Genomic DNA, 14,247 nt, shown 5'->3' on the forward strand with positions numbered 1-14,247 from the left:
TGGTGCACTCGGTCGACAGAGATGCCTGTTGTCTCAGCTATCTCACGCGTTTTCAAACGGCGATCTGCTAATACCAAATCGTGAACTTTGTCGATGTTTTCTTCAGTGATAGCAGTTGACGGCCGTCCGCTGCGAGGGTCATCTTCCACACTCTCTCTGCCAGATTTAAAAAGGGCTGTCCATTTTTTCACAGTGGTGTACGAAGGAGCAGACTCTCCCAAAACTTCATCCATGTCAGCTTTGATTTGAGATGGAGTCAACCCTTTTTTCGTCAGGTATTTTATGACCGCACGAGTCTCCGTCTTCTCCATTTTTGACAAAGCATGTGCACACTGACTATCTGCTAAGCTGTCGTGGCAAAACTTTTTGACAAATCAAGCGAAAATTGGTATCGTATCTTTAGCAAAGATGGCTGAATTATTCCTGCCAAAAATTAAATTGATCGCAGCGCCGCATATAGGCAAGGCCGCGAACTTTCCGAACAGCCCTCGTATTTCATATTTAAAATAAAAGTTCACATACAAGCTTAGTTTCACATAATAATTAAAATTCTTTAATCTTAAGCATTTTCAAGAAAAATATGAATCAATTTCAAGCTGTTGGATTTATAAGCTGTAGCACAAACACTTGCCGGCATAGTGGTTAATTTCTGGCCCGCGAGTGCATATTTCCTGGCTGCTCTGGATTTGAATCTTGATTTTTTTTAAAGAATGTCTATAATTTTTATTTTTATTTTGAGGGAAAGCAGAAGTATGTTTTTCCATTACCAAAAAAAATTTGAAAATAAATAACTTGGTAATTTACTCAGGTATTTTTATTTTCTTGATGGTCTAATTTACTTGCTCTCTCATTCAACTTACAGTATATTTTTATTATATTTTCATGGCATTTCCAATAGCACAAACACTAACCACTAACCAAAAATTAAAGGAAATTGAAAACATTCTATTCAACTGAGAATTGGAGATATGTCAGCTGTGTTAATACTTACACTGATTTGTAAATGGAAATCCAATATGGCTTAATCCTTGCAGTTTTTCATTTTGAGCATGAGTTAATCACAAATACTTAATTTCAAGTTTTTAGTTAGTGTTGTGTCTTTGGGCAGATTCAAGTTTATTTTATACAACTCTTAATAAATCTAATTGCAGGATAGGTTTATGTATTTACTTATTTTTGCTTTTTATACTAATTTTATATACAGTAGCGTGTCGTTTATCCGAAAGTCGGTTATCCGAAACGTCAGTTATCCGAAAGAATTCCAGTCGGCAAATTTAAATTTTCACTAGTGCTGTGGTGCTGCAATCTAATCTTTGGCTATATCTTGGGCTATTCCAATATTTTTTTTGTTGATGTGTGTATTTTAGCTGGCAGCACTGGCACTTTTGTGTGGTGTTTTTCTGAGGACTGTGTGTCGTGCTGAATTGAACATTTTTGATACTAGATTAACTTCTAAAGTATAATTTTTTGGTTTTTATAATTTTCAATATATTTATTTTGTTTGTAAAAAATAAAAAAATAATTTTTAATGATACAATAGCCACNCATTGTAATAAATTGTTAAGGAATATTTGATGAACGAAGTAACTATAAACTAAGGCAAGACTACGAGTTTGTGTTAAATTTCTTGACTATAAATTTCCACACCGTTGGTAGGCTTTCTGCGTCCCTTGCATTTATGCATGCCTCTTCCAGTTTGCTTTTGTAAATTTCAATTTTTTCAGCGGTTTTTGCTAGTGTTGGAGAGTGCAAGGGTTTTTGCTAGTGTTGGAGAGTGCAAGGGTTAATACCTGCTTCATTTCATTTTATTATTGAGCCTTGTATCTGCGCGAACTGGAAAAGTACCGTTATGCTGGAACCTTTTTTGATGTCATACTTGTGTTCTTTAAGTCTTATCCCCAAGTTTCTTGTTGTGACTCCAATGTAGTCTTTTTTGATTCCTAGTTGTGTGTTCTCGTAAGGAATTTTATATACTCCTGCTTTTTCTTCTTTTTTAATGTGATCTTTATCATTTCTTAAGATTGCATACAGGTTCGGAGCTCTTTATAGGAGCATTCTTGTCCCCTTGCGGTTCGTAATTTCTTTCATAATACCTTTCGTATTCTTGTTATATGTAAACTTTGTGACTTTACTGGGACCATGTTTTGAAATTCTTGCTGTGCCCATTTCTGCTATTGTGCCTTTTCTGTATCCCAGTGTTTCGGCTACTTGTACGATTCTGTTGATTTCTTTTGTTCTGTCTACAATATAGAAAAGCTCTTCTGATTAGAGCTCAGATTGCTCAGTGCATCTTCAATATTGAAATTGCCAGAATGAAATTTTGTGAACCAGTTTTGGCACAGTCATTCTCCATACATGTCACACAATTTTTTCTTGCTTTAACAGCATTTTTATTTTTTTTTATAATAAAAAAAATATGCTGAAAATGCTACTTTCAATTTTCCATATTTGATGGGACAGCAAAAAAAAACAAACAAAAAAAAAAAGAACAATTGCACAAAATCAAACAAAATTTTTTACAAATAAGTCTTGAAATGTCAGCTGTCAAAATATATAATGACAGTATGGTGTAAAATGAAATTGGCAGGTAAAAATACAACTAATTCCTCTGGTAGTGATAAAACACTGAAATTTCTTTCTGAACAACCCAATATTAAATAATATCATCTATTTAGAATGTAAGAAAATGTTTATTGTATTATTTTTAAGGAATAATAATTTTTTTCAGGAATTAGGAATAAAAAACATACTACATAGGAAGAAATTACAATTAGCTATTCAGTCAATGAATGGAGATAAAAATGTCATGTTAGAAGCAGCTGGAAAGTTGGATAATTCGTGGGTAGTAAGATGGCTGGATGATATTGGTCTACCTCAGTATAAAGAAAGTTTTTGTGAAAGTCGTGTCGACGGTCGTATGCTACACTTTTTGACTGTGGTATGTTAAAATTTGTGTGTTGTAATTAGTAATAGTTTAAAAATTACAGTAAGACCTTGCTTAACACTGCCTTGATTAATGCAAATTTGATATAACGTGGTCTGCTCAAAGCCTAAAGAAAAGCTTAAGATTTACGCTGATTCAAATTACTGCAGAATTTCATTGATTTGTATATAATACAATTATTTATGAACACCAACCAATTAGCAAAAGATGGCGATTTGTCATAGCACTGTGCTTTCCTTAAATCTATGTTTGTTTGGTGCAATTTTCGAAAAAATATAACATAATGGTTGCCATAGTAAATATTGACTTTGCTTGGCAAGAATTAACTGATAAATGCATGAACAGAGTGTGGAAGAAATTATGAATGAAGGTATCCAAGAACTCTCAATGAGAAGAGCCTATCTCTATCATTAGGTTGACCAAATTGTCAACCTAATTGATACAGCAGGACTAGGAGATGTAGACAAGCAGGATATTGAGGAGTTACTGCAGGTTTCTTGGTGAGAGTCTTACCAACAATGACCTTCAAGAACCAGAAGAAGAAGGAATTCATGTACAACTGGAAAATAGTGATTCTGAAAATGAAGAACTCAAAGAATTTCTCTACAGATTTCTTTAGTAGAAGTTTGATAACAGTAACCAAAATTGTTGATCAAATTGTAGTGAATGATCCAGATTTTGAAAGGAGTGGAAAAGCAAAACAAGGATTTTGGATGCAATCTTCTGCTACCGACATTTGCTTAAGGAAAGAAAAAAGTGACAAATGAAACTTTACAACTTTATTGCAAAAAAACAAGAATTTCAGAAAAGCCAGGACCTTCATCACAAAAAATGAACTTTACATTTCTGTGTGCATATGTTTGTGTTATTTAACATATATTATTATGCAAATTAAAATAAAAATTACTTAAAATTAAAGTAAAATCTGTTTATTTTTGATTTCCTGTTCCCTTTTCCCTATTTACTCTGTGTTAAAATGACCTTGTTTAATGCTGTTTTGTTTAGCACTTTGTCATCTAGAAATGCATCCCTTGCTTAAGCGGGGTCCTACTGTATATGTGTTTTGTTATAATGAAATTTTTAAAACTTACAATCAATAATGGAAAATTATTCAATAATAAATTACAAAAAATAGCTTCTACTGTACATACAATAGGCTGGAGGGCAGAGTGGTTAAGGTGGCAGCCTACCGCTCTTGGAGACCTGGGTTCAAATCTGGATGGGTCAAAAAATCCCCAGGAATTTTTTGGGGGTGGTCCATTCAGATTAGTCAGGCCCAACCCTCACCACCCAGTTGCCCCATTGTGGGCCTGGCTGAACCCATAATGGGCCTCTATTCCGCACAGGGTGGAAAGAGTTTAAAAAAACTGCATATACAATAGTAATTAATTTGGGGTTTGGCCTGTACTGATAACAATAATTTACATTGTATTATAAAGTGGGCTAATTTGATGATTTTCAAATTTTAAAGTACTGTATCTTTGTTGCTGCTGTGTTGATGTTTTTGGTGTCACATGGACAATTGTGATGTGTTCTAAAAATGCATGCAGGCATTGATGCTAATAACCAAAATTGGGGAGTTGATTTTAAAAAATAGAGTTGATCACCATGTTTCTGTTCTTGGCTCAATGAAACAAAATTGTAGGACTTTTTAAAAGGCAGGATTTGTTAAAAATAAGTTCCAAATTACATTATTCTTATTATTAGAACACTTACGTGCAGTGGCATTACAGGAGTGGAATTCCCGATCCGGAAATTTTTCCAACTTTTAGAGAGAGGTTTTTCCGCAATTTCGAATGATATTTCCGACGGTTCGGCTGATTATGGTTTTCGAATATTATTTAAAGGTTCTTACGTCATAGCGCGAAGAAATGATGATAAATAAATATTAACATTAGAAATGTCTGTTAATGAACATAGTTCGTTCAAGTATGCGCACCAACGCAAAATAAGCATATAAGCAACGAAGGAGTATTTTTATCTTGGGTTGAGTTGTTTGAACGCTGTTATCCAAATTTGTGGGAGCTCGAGAGTTGGGGAGTTGCATGGTATAGTAGTAGAAATAGAGTGTCTCTCTAAAAGTTGGAAAAATTTCCGGATCGGGAATTCCACTCCTGTAACGCCACTGCACGTAAGTGTTCTAATAATAGTATACGTCGGCGTGAAGTGCAAACTTATTACATTACATTATTCATTTCTGCATGTAATACAGTGACATTTCTTGGCAAAATGGTTTCGGAAAAAAATTTTCTGAATGAAAATGGTAATTTCTATATAACATAAATTGTATTGTTCATGTTTTGTTGGGTTTCACAGTTGTCATGTTTGCAATGAAATGTGGAAACCTGGAAATGAGGAAAACTGAGGAGTGGGATGACAACACAATCATCAGTATTAACTTGATCTTTTCTTCTGACATATACAGTACTAGTACTTCTTTTCCACCACTTTTGGGTTTTATCAGAAGTGTCAGTGGTAAGCTTATGTTCTTCATTCATGGTACTAATAGAATCAGCATCACTCTTTAAGGTTCCTGTGAAGTTTGGTCTTTTACCTCCTCTGGTGGTGTTTGTACTGGTATCATCACTCATCACTCATAACTCATCAGATTGCTTTGTGATGCTTTGTCCTGATACCAAGCTGTTCAATTTCCACCAGTTCCTCCTGACATCCTCTCTATGCTGTTAGTCCCTGGATGTTTCCAACACAGAAACCACTGTATGCAAAACATGTTCTAATTATCCCTGTGTGTTTCTGCTTGCATTCAGCTTGTTATGCAGATTGAGTTTGATTTTACACTTGCAAATACATGCATACATTGCGCCGATTGTTATGCTAATCAATTACATTTGCGCATTTTTAAATAAATCAGTAGGCTCACTTACTTAATTAAACTATATATTTTCAGCATGTGAACAATGTTGGCAAGTTTGATCTCTCATTAGCAAGAAGTGGCTTCAGTATATTGTCACACCATGTCATCTGAAATGCTTATTTGTGTAGTATATAAAGCAAAGTTTATTATTAATTTAAAAACATTTAGAAATGGAAATAGCATTTCAAAACAAATGTGTCTCATTGATCAATGTAGCCCTGTTGATCAAAATAATCTCAACTACAGTAATAACATTAAGTGAGGCAAGTAAATAAGACTTCAATTAGTGAATAAAATCAAACTTTCTCTAACATTAAAAGGGCATGTTAAAACAATTCATGAATTTTTAAGTTGTAGAGTTTCTAAATATAGTTTTTGAATCACCCTCTATGTGGGCATTTGCTAAAAAATTTTTTGCAGATTTAATTATTTAATTTTTTGAGTATTTTTTTCTCTCAAGTGGATTACAGAATACAATATTGCATCAAATTAACCCATGGTCCAGGGTGTAAGGTTACATATCTCAAATACTTTTACAGTTATAGTTTGTGAAATTTTTTACTTCATCTCAGGGAAGGGCAAATGTCTTGTTTGGTTCCTCTGCAGACATCCATAGCCCTATATATAATTTTTTTAATCATATAATCTGTTAGTTTTTAGAAAAGTTAATTCAAAAAATGACTTCAATGTTGAAATAAACTATATAATTGATAAGATTAAGTTCATAATTTTTTTAATATAAGATTATTTGATATGTCACATTTTACTCATTCAATATATTTTTAGGAGGATCTTTTTAACTTAAAAGTAACAAATCAATTACACCATATCAGTATAAGAAGAAGTATTCAAGTTTTAAGAGCACATAATTTTGATCCTTATGCATTAAAAAGAAGATCTCTACCTGAAGAGGTAATATTTTTAGTAACAGCAAAAATTTTATTTATTATCATGTATTTATTTGATTATTTATACTTTTATTGTAGACGAAACAATATAGTCCCGAAGAAGTAGTCTTATGGACCAATCACAGGGTAATGGAGTGGTTAAGAACAGTCGACTTATCTGAATATGCTCCAAATTTGAGAGGAAGTGGAGTTCATGGTGCATTATTGGTAAATATTAAGTTTTATAAAATACTTTTGACTTGTAAAAAGTTTGCTGGTAAGACATTTTGTAAATATAGAGATTAAATAAGTTAATATGAGGAATTTAACTGTTTTATAAGATTCTAGAAAGTGGAATAAACATAAAATAGTACTAAATTGTTGTAATTACATTTGAAATAAATAAAACTGTCTTTTAGTCTTAAAATTTTAATACTGAAAAACAGTTTTATTCATTTCATACATAATTATCTGTGTGAAAAACATATATTATTTAATGTAATTACATTGAAAATTAAAAATGGAATACAGTGGTGCCTTGACTTACAAGTTTAATTCGTTTCATGTCAGAACTCATAACTCAAATTACTTGTATGTAAAATCAATTTTTCCCACTGAAATTAATTGAAATGCCATTAATCTGTTTTGGACCCCTCAAAACACTGCAATTTTTTTGTTACATGTTTTTAAATAAGAAAAATGTACTTATAAATAAGAAATATTGTATAAGAACACAATAGAATGTACTGAAATAAACTGGTTTTGCAGATGTTGTGACATTTGCTGCATAGATAAAGAAAGAAAAGATGGAAAATTTGAGAAATGAGAGGTGGTGATGCTGCACAAAACATGGAATTGAACTAATGCCTACGTCACTCAATCACACGTTTGTCTATAAACTAGCTGTCAGACATTGGAAGAGTACGAAAATGATGAAATTACAGCAGTTTTTCTTTGTTTTTTTCTTAATCTATGGTTTGCTGTGGCACTTGCTGAGCCAACTAGCAGTAGGGTATCTGAAGCTGGCTTGTAACCCAAATTTTAGCTCTGAACTCAAAGCAAAAACTTGGCCGAGAGACAGCTCATATCTCGAAAAGCTCATATCTCGAAAAACTCATAAGTTGGGACACTCATAAGTCAAGGTACCACTGTATATAAAGAAAGTATTCAAAGTTCATTTACTTGGATATTTGATGCAACAAGTAATGCACACAGACCTGACTATTACTAAAATGATAGCATTTTAAAAAAGTTCATTTATTTTTTTTATAATACTGTTTATTAATTCTTACAATATAGTATATTAGTAATGCAATACAGTAAACTAAGAAAAAACTGAATGGATATAAATAAATATAAGTTATACAGAATATACTGTTAATTTTTTAATTCTTCCCAAATGGGGGGGTTAAACAACTCTGCAAGCACAGCCACTGTAATAGTGATAAATTCCTAGTAATTTATTAGGACTTTTAGTGTACTTTCAACAATTTTTGTTTATTAGAACAACTAATCAAATTGTATTTTGATTAAGTTACTGTAATTTCATGCAGATAATCTGCAAAATTTATCATACTGTAATAAAAATAAAATATTTGAATTGTCTACACCACTATTTCATCTCTGAAGCAGTAGTTGAGAAACTTGACACTTGTGCAATTTACACAATTTAGAAGCTGTTATATCAAATATAATGTTTTCTCAATTCTATTGTTTCTATTACTAGTTTACATGAAATGGTAAAATATAGGCTATTTGAGACAGAATTTTCTAAACTACACAAATATCAAAAATAAAAAAGGCTGTTGAACTGCAACATAATTATTTATTGTTTTACTTCATTTCTATTTTATTTCTCAAGTAATAACAGAAAATGCTAAAATAAATTGAAAAAAATTAATGTTAATGTTTTCTATGTCAATAATATCTATAGAGATGTTCTAGAGTTGGTTGCTTAATTCTTATTTACAGTATAGCATAAAATTGACTAATTGCTTTTAAATAGTTTTCTAAAGTTATAAAGAGAGGGACAAATTACCAGAAACTTATTGCTTTCAAGATAGGTTCAAGTAGGAATGTGTAATAATATCAATTAAAGTGTGGATTGATGGACAGAGAATAGTAAAATATATACAGTACATGCACCATTGGTAGTTTTGGAAGAAATTGCAATGACAAATATGTGTATGGCATACAAAAGATTTTTTGCATTTTGTGAAGATGCCATTGGTAAGTTCAGACAAAAGAAAACCAATTATGAAATCCCCAAATAGCAAGTTAAAATAAAACCCACACATTATCAGATAATTTGCATCCAGTTTCAAATTGACTTTTAAACACAGAGAAAAAGTACCATAATTTAATGCAGATAATTCATAAAGCTATGTATAATCTTATTGTAAATGTATACACTATGATAATGTAGTTCAGTAATTCTGATATTCAAAAATAAAAATTATTCTTAATAGGACATTAAAATAAACACTTGAAAGTGTTCAAATTCAATATGAAATATTTCTGATATTCTGATATTTAATGATATTTAATTAATTATTTATATTTTAGGTATATGAACCACGCTTTACTGATGACCTTCTAGCAACTTTGCTCAACATTCCAACATCTAAAACTTTATTACGTAGACATTTAAGTACACAATTTAAACAATTAATTGGTTTAGAATTAATGCATCAAAAAAGAGATTATGAATCCAACCCAAATTACACACCACTTATTCCAAGTACAAAAGTAAAGGTGAGTGTATATGCTTATATCTATATAATGATTAAGAAATTTGTGAAAAGTTTTAAGATAAAAACTAAATTATTTAAAAATATAAGTCTAAGTAGAACTTTTCCATAATTTCACATTCATTTATGGAAAAGTTAGAATCTTGATGTTGTGAACTTAATATAACACACAGAACAATATTAAAAGAACTTTCATCTACTGTATTTAATCAAATAAAAATCAAATAAATAATAAGACAAATCAAATAAATAAAATATCTCTACACTAAGATATTTCATTACAAGTTGATCACCTTAAAAAAAGCAAATTAAGCCTGCAACGGGATTGAAATTCCTACCATTTATTTCTCATCTTATATTGTTTACAAAGAAAGTTTGACAAAAATAATTCTGAAGGATTATAAATGTATTTGTAATGCTGGAAGTTCAGAAAAATGCAAACAAATTTGTACATTATTTTATTTGTTTATAGAATAGTTGCATTGTTGCATATCTAACTGATTTTTATTTATAAGCCTGTTAAGATATTTTAAATTTAAAATTTAACATAGAGCAAGCCGTGTTATAGGAGTATTCACCATATAGCACATTATTTTTGATCTTGAGTATGGAAAAACCTTGCTATTATGTTAATGTAATTTTTTTTAATTTTTTTTTGTGAAATTCTGCTTTGATTTGCTAAATGTTACACAACAACAACAAAATTGAGATTCCTGTGTTATTGAATTTAATATTTAATGGTTTCAAAAAGTTGTAAGCTTTTATTTAATTGTTTATTAATTTTCTGGGTTTGTATCACTAATTGTTTTCTTAAGACTCATACTGGAATAATTTTTTTGTCAGAAATAAAATTCCAATCTTAAATTATGCCTAGTGAAAGTAAAAAATCATGCTCAAGAGAGAAAATTTGTAACTGATTCTGGAAAAATAGTGAATTGTCTTAAAAAGGAGAAGACATCAAATTTTGTTAAAAATTAAAAGCAACACAATTCAGATTAAAGAAAAATGAATAGAAAATTAGAATTTTCATTATTTCAGGATCTTCTAATTTGCAAATTTGGCCGACTTTTGTTAGCTTTTGAAATGTAATCCTTCTTTTCATATTTTTGGTATCTAATTCTATGTAACTTGGTTTTATGCCACACAAGAAATTATAGGAACCTAACTACCATGTTATACTGGGTTGGTTGCCTGTGTAATTTAGAATTGGGTTTGATTGAATAAATTTGCACTGATATCAGAAGTACTTAATGAGTCTGTAATGATGTATCATTGAATTACACACAATTCAGTTTAAAATACTTATGTATCATGCAAATATGTAAAGCACTATAAAAATTTATCATGAAATTATGTCAATACAAGTCTTATATAATTTAAGTGTTGCTTGTTTTCATTGACAGAGGCAAATGATGCAAGGATAATTTCCATCTAGTCATTGTGCATCTAGATAACCTTTCTAAACTTTTTGTCCATTCTAAATTCTTAAAGCATTGTTTATTCATTTTGCCCCTGCTTGTGCTAATTAGAATTTTTGCCACCAGAGGTGCCGATTCGATTGGAATCTTGAATAGGAAACATTCTTAGTTCTTTAAGGTGTAGAATTAATTAAAAAAACTGAACAGATAAGGTCAAATGGAAGGAAACTTCTCTGCTGGTGGTAACTTAAAAAAGATTTCCATCTAGAACAACTGAAAAACTGACATCAAAAGATCATTCATTAGACTCATGGAATTGATTCTATTGCAGCTAGAATAATAAAGACAAAGTAGTTTGAGCTTTAGTATTTAAAACATTTAAAATAATGCATTAAAAACTGAATGAATGTAGTGAGGAAAATGTACAGCTATTTAAATGTATTTTAATGTAAATACCATTGGTCAAGATTTATTTTTAATAAATTAATTTTGTTCTTTGTCGATTCTTTGATCAGAAGATGGAACAGAAAAATTTTGAAAATACCTACCTTTAATAAAATTCTGACTTTTTCATATGTTTTTGAATAATAATAAAATTGCATATTTTTATACATTTAATAATAATAAAAATGATTCAATTGAAAAGAAACTTGTGATGTTCATAAAAATAAGTGTGACAGTTATTTATACAAATGTGATTTGACAGGCAATTCGTAGAGGCCAGTTTTCCCTAATGAGAAAAAAAGGGAAAAATGAAATTGCATTCGAAGACTATGTATGTCCATTGGATTTATCTGGAAACAACATGCAAAATTCTGAAGGCGAATCTGAAAAACAAGCAGGCCAATCATACACTAGTGAATTTTTAGGAGAAAATAAACAGGTATCATTTTATTAATTTATTTATTATCCAATTATCTGAAACATTAATGGTTTAACTTTAAGTTCTCAAGACAACTTTTTCTCATCACTTGAAAATTTATTAACATAATGAACATTATTTAATGTTTAATATAATTTTATCTGAGAATGTAAAAATAACATATCATTTTGGTTCTTCTTATATTGGATTTTAATTTTAAAAAATGAAATATATGTTGATAAACAGTAAGTAAATAAAATTAAAGCAATGATTTGATTAACTTTCCTGGCACAAAAGTTAAAATTATGTATGGCACCATCTGTTATGAGATTTTATTTTAAAAAACTTCAATTATTAATTATTATAAAATGGCAAAGAGCTTAATTTTGAGTGTACAGATGAATTTTACAAAAAACTATAAATGCTGATAATGAGTAAAATCTTAATAAAGTCTAATCCCATCTCTCCATTCACTCAACCTTTAACTACCAAAAATTAATAGTATCAATGCTCCTAATATACAAACCTCACTGCAAAATTTCAGGAATTATTAAGCTTCAAAATGAATGAAAAGAATTTTGTCGAACATGCTAACATCCATATACAAAAATTGAGGGTTTTTTTCTTTGCATTTCTTGATGTTTCAAGGTGTCCTGAGTCCAAAAATGTAGAAATTATAGGGGAATTAGTTTTTGATCAGTTGCCATACTTTTCCTGTATTATGTATAACAGCCAAGAAAGTAAAAACTTATCAGTAATATTGATTGAATATGACAAATTTTTCTAGCTTTAAAAGTCAATAGACTAACCCAATAAAGTACTGTACTTACATTGGTCATTTATTGGGCTGTTTATTAACTTTCAAGTTAGTAAATGTTTCTGATATCATTAAAACATAAAAGTTTAAAAAAATCAATTATATCAACTACTTATCTACCTTTATTCTCATATGTCTTTATCTGTTATAAAACTATTGAAAATAAATTATTATTATTAATTTTACTCTTACAATTATTTTCTTCAATTGTATAATTTTTAAAATTTAATGCTATTTTATCTGCAATTATTACATTTACTCGAATATAAGATGTCATCCAATTGAAGACATCTTAATTTTTAAACGCTCACAATTTATGCCAACAGAACCAATTCTGTTGACATAAATTGATTCAGTATTTATTGCACAATAAAGTAAGTTATTGTCACAATAAAGTAAGTTATTATCACCATTTTCCATGGTATCAACATTGAAAAACTCCTCTACTTTCTGTGTTAGGCTTTCCTGAATTGAAACTGGATTTGATGCTTGTGTCTTCCCACATTCAATCATTCTCAGTGTCATTTGAAGCACAAAAATGCAACATTTCTTGAAAGAATTATTTATATCATAATTATTTGGATGAAAACTGCAAAAGTTTTCATCCAAATAATTATGATATTAGTATAAAAGACAAGAGATTGAGCTAAGTCAGCTTCAAATATTTACTATTATTGATATTAGCTTAATAAAATTATTAAAATGATGATATGGAATTACTTGGAGAAATAAGGTGTGTGGTACTAGAAGTTGCTAATTATGACTATGAAGTTGCTAATTTGATGTATTACATCAAATCTAAGTCACCTTGATTTCAGTGATATGCTTTTTTTTAAGTTTTAGTGTCTTCATTCAAATAATACAGTGTATATATTGTATATATATATAAGTGGCATGCCATCCATGTAAGCTGTAGAAGTGCTGCTTCCCTTGTATTTTCTAAAATATGAATACATATTGTGTGATTATTTTCATATTTTAGCATACTATGAATTACTTAAAATTAATATTTTATTATAACTGCATTGTGTATTTTATTACAAATTTCTATACATGTGAAAACAGTGACAAGATTGCTATTGTATATCAGAATATAAATTCGTATATGCATATTCCCAATGGAAGCGCCATATTGTCGAATATGGGACAGCTTCCAAGATGAAATTATTTGAATCGTGTAAAGTAGCCAGATTATACACATATGCATATGTGCTTTACAGAGCACCAACCTTGCTGTTTAGCTCGTGGATGATACACACAAAATATCATATAACGCTTCCAATGAATAGGTTTGTTTATAATTTTTATGGAAATACAGCTTCCCTGTCATCAAATGTCACCGCACTCCACTGATATAATATATACAGTATATATATATATATATATTTTCTTTCAAAGAAAGAAATTTATTGCTCATCTAAATGCTTTTTATTGCATTTGTAAACATCCAGAATGTATTGACAAGCTACATTTGCTATTTAACTTATCCCAGAGATACAATTAATAATTTTCATTTTATTAGAAAAATATAAATTTATATATATAATTTTTTAAACTTTCACTTTAAATAAATACAATTTATATAAATGAAGTAATTATTTAATTGCATGATGTTTCATAGACCTAAAAGTTAAAGTTTGATTTTTGACACATCATGGAAGCATCCACTGGAGAATTAACTTAATACTCTCTGT

At 29.8% G+C, this 14,247-nt stretch overlaps 1 protein-coding gene across 1 annotated transcript in view; it reads left to right on the forward strand.

The window, feature by feature from the left end:
- Positions 1-14,247, forward strand: part of LOC111632950 (liprin-beta-1-like) — a 77,858-nt gene that overhangs the window by 54,650 nt on the left and 8,961 nt on the right. Inside the window, exons 14-18 of the mRNA XM_023377471.1 lie at positions 2,729-2,938; positions 6,606-6,731; positions 6,806-6,934; positions 9,272-9,460; positions 11,581-11,757. Coding sequence (XP_023233239.1) covers positions 2,729-2,938; positions 6,606-6,731; positions 6,806-6,934; positions 9,272-9,460; positions 11,581-11,757 — 831 coding nt within the window. The remainder of the gene's footprint in view (positions 1-2,728; positions 2,939-6,605; positions 6,732-6,805; positions 6,935-9,271; positions 9,461-11,580; positions 11,758-14,247) is intronic.

The sequence above is a fragment of the Centruroides sculpturatus genome, unplaced genomic scaffold (genome assembly GCF_000671375.1).
Source record: "Centruroides sculpturatus isolate CEXI.00-Female unplaced genomic scaffold, Cexi_2.0 scaffold624, whole genome shotgun sequence".
Taxonomy (NCBI): Eukaryota; Metazoa; Arthropoda; class Arachnida; order Scorpiones; family Buthidae; genus Centruroides; species Centruroides sculpturatus.